This window comes from Carcharhinus amblyrhynchos, chromosome 16, assembly GCF_965287045.1.
Source record: "Carcharhinus amblyrhynchos chromosome 16, sCarAmb.v2.hapA, whole genome shotgun sequence".
Taxonomy (NCBI): Eukaryota; Metazoa; Chordata; class Chondrichthyes; order Carcharhiniformes; family Carcharhinidae; genus Carcharhinus; species Carcharhinus amblyrhynchos.
Genome location: NC_137339.1, coordinates 16,534,133 through 16,550,154, shown reverse-complemented (window position 1 = coordinate 16,550,154; position 16,022 = coordinate 16,534,133). Strand labels below are relative to the sequence as shown.

At 43.8% G+C, this 16,022-nt stretch overlaps 1 protein-coding gene across 2 annotated transcripts in view; it reads left to right on the top strand.

Annotated features, from left to right (window-relative positions):
* The window catches only part of LOC145353860 (proto-oncogene tyrosine-protein kinase Src-like), a 186,635-nt gene that overhangs the window by 136,230 nt on the left and 34,383 nt on the right, over positions 1–16,022 (top strand). For both annotated transcript variants that reach the window (XM_080204761.1, XM_080204760.1), the window contains one exon: positions 3,597–3,700. In XM_080204761.1, the coding sequence (XP_080060887.1) occupies positions 3,597–3,700 (104 nt within the window). The remainder of the gene's footprint in view (positions 1–3,596; positions 3,701–16,022) is intronic.

Below are 16,022 nucleotides of genomic sequence, written 5' to 3'. Positions count from 1 at the left end.
ACTCCTGAGAAAAGATCCGTTCAGTTGTTTGAACACAGCTGCTTATTGGTGCCTGCGCAGCTGGTGGTCTTGGGGTTAGCACAATGGGAACGCGGTGAAGGAACCTGCAGCACCAGTTTTCAGAATGGTAAGGGGTGGGGGGGAGGGAGAGTGGAAGGATTACTGGGATGCTGGTGAAAAACATTATCATCTGAAAACCGTCTCCCTCTGACCAGCAGAGAGGAAAATTTATGCTCCAAAGTCTTTCTAAATCCTCCTGAATAATTGAGGTTGCTGTCTAGGGGGCGTATGTATTATTGATGGTGCAGGGTCTGCAAGTTGCTCGTTTGGACACACAAATGCGAATGCTTAGTTCAGTCTGTAATTTACAAAAAAAAAATCAAAATGTTAAAGGAGCAGCTCACTTTAACTGGCATTGTCGGTGACCAAATTGTGGACCTACCCGGGGGAATGATTTGGTAATGCACGTTATCAGGGCCAATTATTTATGGAAAACACAACACTCAAAAAAATTGCTTGCATTTATATAGTGCCTTTAATGTCCCAAAGCACTTCACAAGACAAACACCAGCCCAGCTTAAAGTTTGTTAAGTTTATTTATTCGTGTCACAAGTAGGCTTACATTAACACTGCAATGAAGTTACTGTGAAAATCCTGTACTTGCCACACTCCTGTTCGGGTACACTGAGGGAGAATTTAGCACGCCCAGTGCACCTAACCAGCATTTCTTTCAGACTATGGGAGGAAACTGGAGCACCCGGAAGAAACCCACGGAGAATGTGCAGATTCTGCACAGTTTGTTACCCAAGCCAGGAATCGAACCCAAGTCCCTGATGCTGTGACGCAGCAGTGCTAACCACTTTGCCACCATGCCACCCACTCTTCCAGGGTTGCTCTGGTCATTTGAGGGCATTGGTGAGGCCAAACCTGAAGTCTTGTGTGCAGTTTTGGTGAATTTATCTGAGGAGGGATGCCCTTGCTACAGAGGGAGTACAGCAAAGGTCTACCGGGCTGATTCCTGGGATGGCAGCACTGTCATATGAGGAGAGACTAAGTCAGTTAGGATTATATTCACTGGAGTTTAGAAGAGTGAGAGGGGATCTCATAGAAACTTATAAAATTCTAACAGGGTTAGACAGGGTAGATTCAGAAAGAATGTTCCCAATGGAGGGGGAGTCCAGAATTAAGGGTCATAGTTTGAGTATAACCTTTTAGAACTGAGATGAGGAGAAATGTCTTCACCAGAGGATGGTGAATGTGTGGAATTCACTACCACCAAATGTAGTTGAGGCCAAAACATTGTCTGATTTCGAGAAGAAATTAGATATAGCTCTTGGGGCTAAAGGGACCAAAGGATATTGGGGGGAAGGGGGAAATCAGGAGATTGAATTGATGATCAGCCATGATCAAAGCTGGAAGGGCCTAATGGCCTACTCCTGCTTTTAGTTTCCATGTTTCTGTGTTTACTATTGCAGAGTTAGCAGCTTTGAAGACAAGAGGGCCAGGATTCCAGCTGGCGGGATAGTGTGGTCCAGCTGAAGTAAATGGCAATTTAAATGGCCCACTGCATCCGCCACGGGGAGGAGAGGGGAGGTCACACACGCTGTGACAGGGTAGTAAAATCCTGGCCCAGATATTGCCACTCTGCTATACCCTAATCCCATTCCCAAAAAGACTGGGAAAAATACGCTCACTATTGAGCGAGGTGCTGAAGCTGACTTGTAGCAAGTTTTTAAGCTACAGACAAAGTGCAGTAACTATCCCTTTAAAGGACCTTAGCCACCCCCCCAGCCCCCTCGAGAGTATTTTGATGTGTTGAAAACATTTTTTAAATGATTTGTTTTCGATAGAAGGAAAAACATGCGGGTTTCTCTTCTCACATCCTGAGGGACATCTCAGAGTGCTGAGTGAGAGTCAATGAATTATTTTTCAACTGCAGCCTACTGTTGTTGTGTCGTAAACTGGGCAGCCGGTGCTTGCACAGCAGTGACCCACAAATGCGTAAGAGATTAACTGCCAGTTGATGGTGTGGGTTAAAAGGTTGAATGTGGACCAGGACCCAAGGGAAAATCCCACTGATCTTCCTGAATTATAACCCACGTTGATAGTGTGAAAGATGGCATCTCCAACAATGTAGCACTCCTTCAGTACTGGCCTGCAGAGTGTCAGCGTTGATTATGTGCTCAAGTCCTGGAATGGGGCTTGGGGCCCAGAATTTTAGAGATGAGCTGGGAATATTGATAGAAACACAACTATTCTCAAAAGCCTGAAGCCTCCTAACCATCGAGAGACTGAAAACATTTCCAAGTAGGTCACCAAATCGTACACATCAAAAACCCATATGCTCTCTGAAAATCATGCACGATATCATGAAAGAAAGCCCATTGATCCCATTTCTTTTACATAATCACCAAGGGATTGACAGACCTCGATGTCAGAGTCTGCCTGGGAAACAATTCTCGGGGTGAAATTCGCCATTAACAATGTTAGTGGAAAAGTCGATGTCTGCACAAAATGAGATTTTTTTTAATATGCTAATGCTATTGACATTGTTAATAAAGATATTGACAGGAGAGTGCTAACTCCTTGTTATTGTATTATTGAGTTAAATTAAGATACTTGTTCAGCCATTCGGGCAAAAATAAAAAAGATTTTTCTTTGATATACAAAAGGAATGTTTCCTGAATTAAAGATGAATTTTAAGATCCTTGTCCTGTGCAATGGGGATTGAGCTCTTTTCTAAGTGATCTTCAATCCATTGTAAGCTTGAAAATGATAAGTCAAGTCTTGGCAAAAAAAAAAGAAAATTGTGGGATTAATTATTAAAACATTTAATGCCACATCAGCAAAAATAACTTGCAAAATTTGCAGAATTCTCAATAAGGACAATGAGCAAAGTTGATCCAACAGATTGTTAATCTAATTAGAGAATGCTTCCCTTTGCCTCAAATGGTTCCTATCATTGTTCTGTGTAATACATTTGAGTTAACAGCAGAATAGAATAAAGGGGACCAGGTCAGTTGAAATGATGACCTTTAAATCCTGTGACCATCTTGATTGAATTGAATTGATTTATTATTGTCACATCTATTGGGATACAATGGAAAGTATTCTTTCTTGCACGCTTTACAGACAAAACATCCCGTTCATAGAGTACATAGGAGAGAAGGAAAGGAGAGGGTGCAGAATATAGTGTTGCAGTTACTGACAGGGTAACGCGAAAGACCAGCTTAATATGTGGTAGGACCATTCAAAGGTCTGATGGCAGCAGGGAAGAAGTTGTTCTTGCGTCGGTTGGTACATGTCCTCAGACTTCTGTATCTTTTTCCCGACGGAAGAATTTGGAAAAGAGCCTGTCCAGGGTCCGTGGGGTCCTTGATTATGCTGGTTGCTTTTCCGAGGCAGCGGGAAGTGTAGACAGAGTCAGTGGATGGGAGGCTGGTTTCATTTGAGACTGGTTTTAATGCTTTTCCAGGAAAATGGACGTGGTTTTGGGTTCCGATGTGAGGGTTAATCTCAGGAAGTGCACAGATAATTTGCATTGATCTTTGCATACTAAAAATGATAGCCGTTTTTATTGACCATTACTCTTTCAGGTGGTATTTTGGGAAGATTACTCGGAGAGAATCGGAGCGCATGCTGCTAAGTCCAGAAAATCCTCGAGGTACCTTTTTGGTCAGGGAAAGTGAGACCACAAAAGGTAATTATGACCGAAAATTAAATGAAATCAATTCCTATTATAAATCGAATGAACTGGATGCCTGGATTGTGCATCTTGCTTGCTCAGACTGTTAACAATTGATTTTATTTTTTTGATACGGCATGGTGCACACAGCTTTTACTAATGCAGTGTATCCGTGTATTAATGTGCCATGGAACAAGTCGGCTTAAATCTGCAATTTTCCACCTGTCGGGTTTTCCGTCTCGACAATACCTTTGGGGAGATGAACCAAAATCAGCTGAAATCCATTCATCGCAGAAGCTGAAAAATTGGAAATAAGATTGCTTGGGGGTGTTCTCGTCCATCGACTAGTAAGCGAGTGACTGTGGAGGTCTTGGATCAAACCTTCTTGGCCTTTAAGCAGTGTAATTGCTTGGGGAAATTGTCAGATAAGCAGTGGAGTGTGGTTGATATTTTGCCCAGGTTTTCACTGGCCCACATGGGTCTCTTAGTACACTACTTCAGTCAAAACGGCATTCTTTGTTCAGTAATATTGGCTGAAGGTTTTAACGTGCAAGATTTAATACAGGGTTGCCAGTTAACACTGTGGCTACTTGGGAACTAGTTATGTTTACAGCAAAAGTTGGAGTTTATATGTGTCACAAGTAGGCTTGCATTAACACTACAATGAATTTACTGTGAAAATTCCCTAGTCCAGGACTTGTTCAGAGGCACTGAGAGAGAACTTAGTGTGGCTAATGCACCTAACCAGCATGTCTTTTGGACTATGGAAGGAAACTGGAGCACTGGGCGGCACGGTGGTATAGAGGTTAGCACTGTTGCTTCACTGTGCCAAGGACCTGGTTTTGATTCCCGGCTTGGGTTACTGTCTGTATGGAGTTTGTACATTCTCCCTGTGTCTGTGTGGGTTTCCTCTGGTTTCCTCCCACACTTCAAAGATGTGTAGGTTAGGTTGATTGGCTGTGCTAGATTGGTTCTTAGTGTCAGGAGGTTAGTAGGGTTATAGGGATTGGGGCTGGGTGAGATTGTGGTCGGTGCAGGCTCGATGGGCCGAATGGCCTTCTGCATTGTAGGGACTGTAGAGCGGCACGTTCTTCCCATGTCTGCATGGGTTTTCTCTGGGTGCTCCGATTTCCTCCCACAGTCTGAAAGATCTGCTGATTTGGTGCATTGACCCAAACAGGCGCCAGAACGTGGCGAGTCGGGGAATTTCACAGTAACTTTATTGCAGTGTTCATGTAAGCCTTACTTCTGACTAATAAATAAACTTTATGATTCTACAATTCACCCAGAAGAAACCCACGCAGACATGGGGAGAACGTGCAGACTCCGCACAGACAGTGACCCAAGCTGGGAATCGAACCCAGGTCCCTGGTGTTGTGAGGCAGCAGTGCTAACCACTGTGCCGCCATGGTGGAGCTGCTGACCAAACAGCCAGGCTGGTGACCCAAGTAACAAATCAGTGCTAAATAGGACAAGACAAGACAGCGTAGTCCAGAAGCGATACTTGTGCTTCTCGCCGAGATTGTCAAGTTGTCTTTCCTGTAGTGACAAATCCTTTTTTGCAACAGGTTGATGTCGGATTTGCTGAATAAATTCTCATTCGAGCTGGGCTCGAGAACACCTGAGATGAGGGAATGTGGAATTGGAGCCAGTGAGGGGGAGTGGGATGCTGCAAATTAATTTCTGTGGGGGTTTTTTTTTGGGTGGTGATCCACCACAAGTTGCAGTCAGAAACCTGATGTTAAATGATTTATATCTTTCGTAAACTTGCAAGTAAACTGTTTCAATTTGCTGCGATAATTTAAAATATGTTTTGTCTTCCCTGAATGAAGGGTATAGAGGAATTCTTTGCACATAGCATGCAAAAATGTCGGATGTGGAAATTTGGTGCCCTCAGGCCATGTGTTCTCTGATTCCTGTTGCTGCATTCCTTTTCAGTGTTGCTTTGTGAACAATGGTTGTGCGTAATGTAGTGATAACATTAAGAGTGTTACGCAGAAGGTGTTCACAGTAAGAAACAAAAAGCTTTCCTGTGTAGAATGTGCCCTGTTTCATTGTAACGGTTTACGAATTGCGTACATGAAGATAAGGGGCCAGAGATAAGACTTGAAATGTCCCACTGGACATTGAATATGAGGATCTTATCTACACTGCAGCATGAGGACAAAATTCATGGGAAGGAGGCCTAATTAGACTCCAATCTCAACGTGTGAAGTAAAAGTAAAGTTTATTTGTTAGTCGCAAGTAAGGCTTGCATTAACGTTGTAGTGAAATTCCCCTCGTCACCATACTCCGGCACCTGTTCGGGTCAGTGCCCGTAACTAGCACGTCTTTGAGACGGTGGGAGGAAACCTACATAGACACGGGGATTCATTAGCGTGATCCTGCCTTCCCTCCATTTCCATTGATCACTTCTGCCCCATGAGCTACATCTAACTCCACGCAGACAGTGACCCTGGGAATCGAACCCAGGTCCCTAGCGCTGTGAGGCAGCAGTGCTAACCACTGTGCCACCGTACTGTTCCCCAATATGGTGCTGTCATCTGATGCTACACAAAATGTACAAGCACAGAGAAGTTCTTTAAATGGCTTCTGATGCTGAGGAGGCCCAAATAATGTTGGTTTTATGTTTGAAATTGGGATACAACTAAATAATGTTGGAGAGAGGTGATAAGTTTGCATCATTTTGCATTGATTGCCCCCGTTGTTTTAAAACATGGCATCTTTTTGGAATTGTTTCCCTGAGGCTCTGAAGCTGTAGCTAACAATGATTGATTATTGTAATGAGTTCATCAATTTAAAACAAAAAAGGAAGCCCCCTAGTTCATAACCGTACAAATGCTTTTTAAACATTCAACCCTGGGTAAAAATCTGGATCCTTGGATGCGATTCAGAGGATTTATTTTATCAGAATTAAATGGCTTCTTTTATTGCAAAAAAAAACCACACACTGAAAGTGAAAGGCCAAGGTCATTAATGAAAATGCTGAAGTTGTTAGTTAGGGTCAGACATCTGTATCTGAGAGAGAGGGATCGTGAGATACAGTCAGAATGAGAAATCCCATTGTGGCCAGAGGCACAGCAGTGTGAAAAGTAGGTCACTGAATAGATAAAAGCTAGTGCTTTTCCTTGCTCTCAAGGCAGTAACACAACAGACAGCCTTCAGATCCCAGCAGCACGTTCAATTATCAGAGCCTAATAAATACCATGCACAAAATATCGTAACCCTTTACTGTATAAACAGCTAAGTAAATTAGATAGTTAATTTAATGTAGCATTGCAGCTCTCTCTCCAGCTGAGGGGAAAGGGAGATTTTCAATCCAGTGTCCAATGTTGCATTTCCAAATTAAACACAAACATTTGTGTTTAATCATCCTGATTACTTAGAGGTGATATACTGCTGGAAGAAGGAACAATGTTAGGATCGTTAACAGGAATCTCCGTGGGGGCTAAGTTCTGAGCATCTGGAATACGGCTCAGTAGCACCCATTGTTTGAGCACTGTGGTTGCTGTCTGGGGACCAGAATGGTGTCCAATGCACATGCAAACACTTCTGCTATGACTCGCACTGTTGTGAAATCTGCCATGTGCCATATTGGCACAGGCATTTGTGTGCAGCTACCGTCTGCTGGAAGTATGCTAAGTAGGTGGATTGTGAACCCAGTGTGCAACACAGATTTGAGGTCAGCACTGCCGGTTGGAGCGCAGTTCTCCAGCCAATGCCCTCTCTTAACCTCAGACAGCTGAATGTGTTGAACAGCAAGAAGGCATCCCGCCAACCAAGAGATATTCAGTGGGATCAGACACTACTAGTTTATTTGCTGCTTGATTTCTCCAAGGTGTTGATTTCAGTCCACATAGAAACGAAGAAAACAGGAGCAGGAGGAGGCCATTTGACCCTTCGAGCCTGCTCCACCATTCATTATGATCATGGCTGATCATCCAACCCAATAGCCTGATCCTGCCTTCCCTCCACTTCCTTTGATCACTTCCGCCCCAAGAGCTATATCTAACTCCCTCCTGAAAACATGCAATGTTTTGGCCTCAACTGTTTTCTGTGGTAGTGAATTCCACAGGCTTCCCACTCTCTGGGTGAAGGAATTTCGCCTCATCTCAGTCCCAAAATGTTTACTCCACATCGTAAGGCTATGAATCCTGGATCTGGACACCCCCCACCATTGGGAACATCTTTCCTGCATCTACTGTGTCTGGTCCTGTTAGAATTTTATGGGTTTCTACACAAATCCCCTCATTCTTCGAATCTCCAGCAAATATAATTTTAACTGATACTATCTCTCCTCATACGTCATTCCGCCATCCCAGGAATCATTCTGGTAAACCTTCTCTGCACTCCCTCCATAGCAAGAACGTTCTTCCTCAAATAAGGAGGCCAAAACTGCACACAATATTCCAAGTACAGCATCACTAAGGTCCTGGATAATTGCAGCAAGACATCCCTTCTCCTGCTCTCAAATCCTGTCGCTATGAAGGCCAACATACTATTTGCTTCCTTTACAAGCTGCCTTGCTGCAGTCCCTCTAGTGTAGATATACCCACAGTGCTGTTAGGGAGAGAGTTGCAAGATTTTAATCCAGAGACAGTGAAGCAATGGTGACATATTACCAAGTCAGGATGGTGTGATTTGGAAGGGAACTTTCAGGTGGTGGTGTTCTTGTTTTTCTAGATAATACTGGTTGTAAGTTTGGAAGATGCTGTCTTAAAAGTCTTGGTGAGTTCTGCATTGCATCTTCTAGATGGTACACACTGCTGCTACTGTGTGTCGGTGGTGGAGGGAGTCAACAGTTGTGGGTGTGATAGCAATCAAGTGGGCTGCTTTGTCCTAGACGGTATCAAGCTTCTTGAGTGTTGTTGGAGCTGCACCCATCCAGGCAAGTGGCGAATATTCCATTATACTCCTGCTTTGTAAATTGTGGACAGGCTTTGGGGAGTCAGGAGGTGAGTTAGCTACCGCAGGATTCCTAGCCTCTGACGTGCTCTTGTTGCCGTGGTATTTAGTCCAATTCAGTTTTCGGTCAATAGAAACCCCTAAGATGTTGATGGTGGGGAATTCAGCAATGGTAATGTCATTGAATGTCAGGGAACAATGGTTAGATTCTCTCTTGTCGGAGATGATCATTGCTTGGCATTGTGTGGTGCAAATATTACTTCTACTTGTCAGCCCATGCCTGGATATTGGGCGTGGACTGCTTCAGTATCTGAAGAATCGCGAATGGTACTGAACATTGTGCAATCTTCAACAACATCCTCAATTCTGACTTTATAAAGGAAGGAATGTTATTGATGAAACAGCTGAGGATGGTTGGGCCAAGGACACTGCCTTGAGGGACTCCTGGAACTGAAATGATTAACCTCCAACCACTATGACCATCTTTCCTTGTGCCAGGTATGACTCCAATTAGTGGAGGGGTTTTCTGTCTGATACCCATTGACTCCAGTTTTGCTAGGGCTCCTTGATGTCACACTCAATCAGATGCTGTCCTGATGTCAAGGGCAGTAACTCTACCTCACCTCTGGCATTCAGCTCTTTTGTCCATATGTGAACCAAGGCTGTAATGAGGTCAGGAGCTGAGTGACCCTGGCAAAACCCTCACTGAGCAGGTTATTGCTGAGCAGGTGCTGCTAGATAGCACTGTTGATGACACCTTCCATCACTTTACTGATAATTAAGAGTGGACTAATATGGCAGTAATTGGCCAGGTTGGGTTTGTCCAGTTTCTTGTGTAAAGGACATACCTGGGCAATTTTCCACTTTGTCGGTTAGATGCCAGGGCTATAGCTGTACTGGAACAACTTGGCTAGGGACATTGGAGCACAAGTCTTCCGTTCTATTGGCAGAACATCATCAGGGACCATAACCTTTGCAGTATCCAGTATTTCAGCCATTTCTTAATATCCTGTGGACTGAAGATGGGTACTTGTGATGCTGAGGACCTTTGGAGGAGGCTGAAATGGATCATCCATTGGTACTTCTGGCTGAAGATTGTTGCAAATTATATCTTTTGCACTCATGTGCCGGGCTCCTCCATTATCGAAGATGGGAATATCCGTGGGGGGAGCCCCCTCCTCTGTTGAGTTGCTTAGTTGCCTACCACCATTCATGGCTGGATGTGGCAGGACTGCAGAGCTTAGATCCGATCCATTGGGTTTTAGAATTGTTTAGCTCTATTACTTGCTGCTAATGCTGTTTGGCACACAAGTCGTCCTGTGTTGTAGCTTCGCCAGATTGACACCCCATTTTTAGGTATGCAGCATGCTGAGCCTGGCACGCCCTCCTGCACTCTCCACTGAACTATGGGGCTAAGGTTGTGATGAGGGATTGGGTGGGAGTATTTGGTGTTAACACCACCTGCAGCTTGTAAATCAGCAGAGATTACAGAACGAGGAGGAAGTGAGATGGGGGCAGGAAGATTAGAAGTGAGGAAGTGCCACCTTTGGTTGATTCAGTCTTGCCACTGAGCATGGGGTTCAGTGGTTGTCATTCTAATAATGGTCAATTCCACCTCCTCCATTAGGGTGAAGATATACAGACACATCTGTTCGCCTCCAGTTAGTTCCTGTTGCTCCACCACCACCTCCTGCAGTAGAGAGAGAGAGAGGGAAATGTGCCAGTGTGTGGGTGCAATGAAATTGGGTGATGTGACTGCCTCAATTGTATAACTAGCAGTGTGTCCAAGCTGTGGGATGTGGGTGTGAGACTTGCAGCAGTGCTGAGCGTAGGAGGGTGAGGTGATGCATATGAATGTTAGGTATGAGTCCTGATAGGGATTGTTGCTAGGCGAATGGTGAGGGTGTGGTGATTCAACGTGAATGTGCAGCTAGTTGTGCAGTTGAGAGGAAAAAGTAGCTGAAAGTGTTTTCACTGACCTTGAACAATTGTGTAAAGTCAGTGATCCTCTTTGTTACTGCTTGTTACTCCAGCTCCTCAGGGTTAGATTCTGGCATTGACCTCCATGGCTATCATTCTCATTGCCTTTTTGATTAATGTCCAGAGAGCCTCCGCACCCATGGGGGGAATGATACAGGATGTTTTACCCTATTTTCCATTTCCTTTACCAAGGTGCAGCAGTTGAATACCTTGCAGCCTGCTCTCTCCCATATTTGTCACCATTGTTTACCAGCTCTCAGTCACTTCCTGCCTGACTGCCAAGGCACAACGCACCACCCAATTAAGCAATGCAGTCGACAGTAGTAAGCACTACAATTTAGCTTTAAGAACTAGTTGCAATCTTGAGCCAGTAGCTGCTGCAAGCAGCCAATTAATTCTAAACTGGGGCAAAGCCAATTTTGATGGAATTAGACAGGAACTTTCAAATGTTGATTGGGGGAGTCTGTTGGCAGGCAAAGGGATGTCCAGTCAGTGGAAGGCTTTCAAAAGTGTGTTAACCAGTGTTCAGGGTAAGCACATTCCTTTTAGAGTGAAGGGCAAGGCTGGTAGAAGTAGGGAACCCTGGATGACTCGGGATATTGAGGCCCTGGTCATAAAGAAGGAGGGGGCATATGACATGCACAGGCAGCTGGGATCAAGTAGATCCCTTGAAGAGTATAAAGATTGTCGGAGTAGAGTTAATTTAGTCCCCACTCTGCCTGCATGGTTTCTTGACTTGGCCTCTTAATCAACTGTTAACCCAGTGAGGTCACCGTAATCAACTGGCAACTGTTCTATTGCCAAAGGCAACCTTTTGTGTACCAAACTGAGAGTTGGACAGATGGAGGCCTCAATCTGCTTGCATCATGTTACTATTTGTTGTTTTATTTTTTAATTCCTGGGCTTAGGAAAATGATGGGTGTTTGTGCTGAAAGATGGAATGATTCCTTATTTCAGGCATCCATTAGAGGGCAGGTAAGTTGTAAAGCTTATCTGCTCAGGGCACTGTTACACTGTCAGTTTGGTTTCCACACCAGCCTTTTGAAGTAAGGCTGTCAAATTAGGGATGGTTTCCTATTATGGCCTGATAGTTTGACACAGTAGGTAGTCTCACAACACCAGGTCCAGCAGGTTTATTTGATAGCATGAGCTTTCAGAGCGTTGCCCCTTCATCAGGCTCTGAAAGTTCATGCTACCAAATAAACCTCTACAAAAGAATAAAGAAGAAAGAGAACAAGGAAAATTACAGCACAGGAACAGGCCCTTCAGCCCTCCAAACCTGCACCGACCATCCTGCCCAACTGAACTAAAAACCCTACCCTTCTGGGAACCATATCCCTCTATTAAAGAACAAAGAAAAAAAATCCTGTTGGACTTTTACCTGGTGTTGTGAGACTACTTTCTTTGCCTACCCCAGTCCAAAACCAGCAACTCTACATCATAGTCAGTTTGAGGTTGATTTTATGTTGAATTCTGCCAGTGATCAGAAGATAGGAAGGTTTTTGTCCCATTGATCTATGTGAACTGACGAGTCCCCAAGCAGAATCCCAACTTACCAGTTTCCAATAGAAGGCCCCCACTGAACTCACTGACAGAACAATGGAGTTGTGCAATGAGGGCGTTAGTCTGTTGGAAATTGTCAACAGTGATACTTTGGATGACATCTGACGTGCAGGACTTCTTTCTCTTGGCTGGCTGGGAATGCCGGTCCAAAGATGTGCAGATTAGGTGGACTGGCCATGCTAATTTATCCCATAGTGTCTCAAGATGTGTAGTGGGGTAAATACGCAGGGTGATGGGGATAGAGCCTGGGTGAGATGTTCCGTTGGAGATTCGGTGTAGAGTCGATGGGACGAATGGCCTTCTGCACTGTAGGGTTTTTAAGGATTCAGTGGAACTAGGACACTGGTATAAGGTGAGATTTTCCAGCAGTTTCCATGGGTGGGATCCTGCCAAAGATGACCCTTCCACCCTGCGCGGGTTCCACGGCAGCAGGATTGACGAGCCATACAAAACATTATAGACTTCAGCAAGACCAAAAGGTCCCACTAGATTCCAATGACAAGGTGCCTCCATGACCAGTGAACAGTAAATCCGGCCGTAGTCTGTGCTGCCTTCGAATGGTTTTTGCAGAGGTGAAAGGATAATGGACTTTGTTCTTTCAAACAACAATACAATGTACTGATCCATCGAATTAACCCAAGCTATATGTTAACTTTTTTGCTGATGATTCTCATACGTTGTCATTGCCAGCCTCACCTTCATCAATTGGGCCAGTGGGCTGATGAATGGCAGATGGAGTTTAATTTAGACAAAGACGAGGTGATGCATTTTGGTAGCTTGAAAAGACAAAATTGTACCCAACTCCACTACTACCCCGGAAGCTTGTTCCAGCATTCATCACCCTCTCCGTGAAAAAATTGTCCATCTGGATCCTTTTGTATCTCTCCCCTCTTACCTTAAACCTTTGCCCTCTGGTTTTAGACTCCCCTGCCTTTGGGAAAAGATGTTGACTATCTCGCTGATCTGTGCCCCTCATTATTTTATAAACTCTATAAGGTCACCCCTAAGCCTCCTACGCACCTGGGAAAAAAGTCCCAGTCTTTCCAACCTCTCCTTAACTCAAACCATCAAGTCCTGGTGGCATCTTAGTAAATCTTTTCTGCACTCTTTCTAGTTTGATAATGTTTGATACTATACCAGTTACTAGTAGGGTGTTGGGGAGAGTTATAGACCAAAGAGTGGTACAGGTTCATAGCTCCTTGAAAGTGGAGGCAGAGGTGGACAGGGTGGTGAAGAAGGCATTCTGCATGCTTGGTTTCATTGGTCAGAACATGAATACAGGAATTGGGACGTCTTGTTGAAATTGTACAAGACATTAGTAAGGTTACACTTGGAATACTGTGTACAGCTCTGACCACCCTATTATAGAAGGAATATTATCAAACTAGAAAGAGTACAGAAAAGATTTACTAGGACGCCACCAGGATTTGATGGTTTGAGTTAAGGAGAGGCTGGATAGACTGGGACTTTTTTCCCAGGTGCGTAGGAGGCTTAGGGGTGACCTTATAGAGATTTATAAAATAATGAGGGGCACAGATCAGCTAGATAGTCAACATCTTTTCCCAAAGGTAGGGGAGTCTAAAACCAGAGGGCATAGATTTAAAGTGAGAGGGGAGAGATACAAAAGGGTCCAGGCAGACAGTTTTTTGACTGAGAGGGTGATGAGTGCTGAAACGGGAGCTTCCAGGGGTAGTAGTAGAGTTGGGTACAATTTTGTCTTTTTAAAAGCATTCAGACAGTTACACGGGTAAGATGGATATAGAGGGATATAGGCCAAACGCGGACAACTGGGACTAGCTTAGCGGTTTAAAAAATGAGCGGCATGGACAAGTTGGGCCTGGTTCCATGACTGTGTCCTTAGCAGTTCTGTAAAGTAATTAAAAAATAATAATTGCTTTTAGCGCAAAAAAAGCAGGATGTCACTTTTGCAGCACAATTAATATATTAGTATTAATGACACTGCCATGAAGTGCAGCAAACAAAGGAAAAAGGATGTGCCCTATTAATTTTATATATAAGGGTATATCAAAGAATGGAGATAAATAAATTATTCCACTGATTATTTAAAATCTAACTTAAAATTAAATAATTATTGAGTATTATTAAAATTAATTATTTAAATCATTAAAATTCTGTGTTATAACACATGGCTGTAGTGTTCCAACCAAATCCAAAGGTGCCACATTATCCATGAGGCAAAAAAACCAAGGGCAGGATGTTCTCGCCCTGCCCGACACCAGGGTCAGCTGGTCCTTCCAAAGGTCAATGGATTGTTGATGCAGTGGGTTCATGGCTGGGCTGGAAAATCACAGCCTAAGTGTTTCAAATTGCCACCATTTATTAAACTAACCATTTCTAAAGTTTATTTATTACAAGTAGGTTCGAGAGGCCAGATGGTCTACTCCTGCACCCGGTGCTGATGTTCTTATGAAATCCTCCACACCATTTTTTCTTTGCCCAGACATATCTCTCTCCCTAAGTCTAGACCTAGACCTTCAATTTGCCTCTTTGACTCAGTTTCATTTGTTGAGGCATTTCGCTTTTAATACATTCACTGGATTTTCATATCGCTGGCAAGGCCAGCATTTATTACCCATCCCTTGAGAAGTTGAAGCTATTTCTTTTTGAATACAATGAGTGTCTTTCTGGGCCATTTCAAGGAGCAATTAAGAGACAACCATGTTGCTGAGTGCCTGGAGTCACATATAGGCCATACTGGGTATGGCCAGTGGATTTCCTTCCCTAAAGAACAATAGGAAACGAGATTAGTCATGACAGCAATCAGTAGTTTCATGGTCACCAATACTGATACTATTCTAGACTTATTTAATTGAATTTATTCCCCTTGCTGATGTAGTGGGATTTGAGCATGTGTCTTTGGATCATTAGACTAGGCGTTTTGCTTGCTAGTTGAGTAAAATAACCACTATTCTACCATACTCAGAAAGAGTTGATACTATTATGTTAGTAGATGTACAATAATGTTTGTCAAGTTCAATGCTGGTTTAGTTAGCACAATGGTTGGCTGCTGAGAGGAGAGTTTCGAGGGGGAAGGAAGGAGGTTAATGAATACGAATGCTCAGAGGTCAAATTGAGGACTAAAATGTGAAGGTGGGAGAGACAAAGGCTTAATCACCACTAAGAAAGACATGGTACAAGCGGGTCCAATATCAGTCTGGCTGTCAGACTCTGGATAGTCTCAAGCATAGGGCCTGAGGCAAGTCGACTATCAATGAAAGGAAATGAATCAGAGGGGAAAGTGTGTTTATCTCATAATTCAAACTGGTTATCAACAAACAGATCACATGGGTCGTTCAGCAAAAATAGTTGTGCCTGTGTAACTATCAGAATCACACACGCTGGTAGTGGGAGGTCTGTAAAGCCAGTATGAATACAATGTGAAGAGAGGTTCCTCCATATTAAGTTTTCATAAGTTTTCTCTTTATAAATAACACATCAAATTAATCTTAAAGAAAGAAGAAACAATAGATGAAATTAGATACTTGCTGCTGAAGGTTAATACGTTGCAACATATATGTACATTACATTGGGTATCACAGAATCCCTACAGTGCAGAAGGAGGCTACCTGGCCTGTCGAGTCTGCACCGAACACAATCCCACCCTGGTCCCAACACTTTACTCTAGCTAATCCCCCTGAAGTCAGGGGCAATTTAACACGTCAATCCACATAACCTGCACATCTTTAGAGTGTGGGAGGAAACCGAAGCACCCACAGGAAACCCATGCAGACACGAGAAGAATGTGTGGACCCCGCACAGATACGCAGTGACCCAAGCCGGAAATCGGACCTGGGTCCCTGGCGCTGTGAGGCAGCAGTGCTAACCACCGTGCCGCTCCATTAAGTGGTTAACTCGGTATTATAAAAGT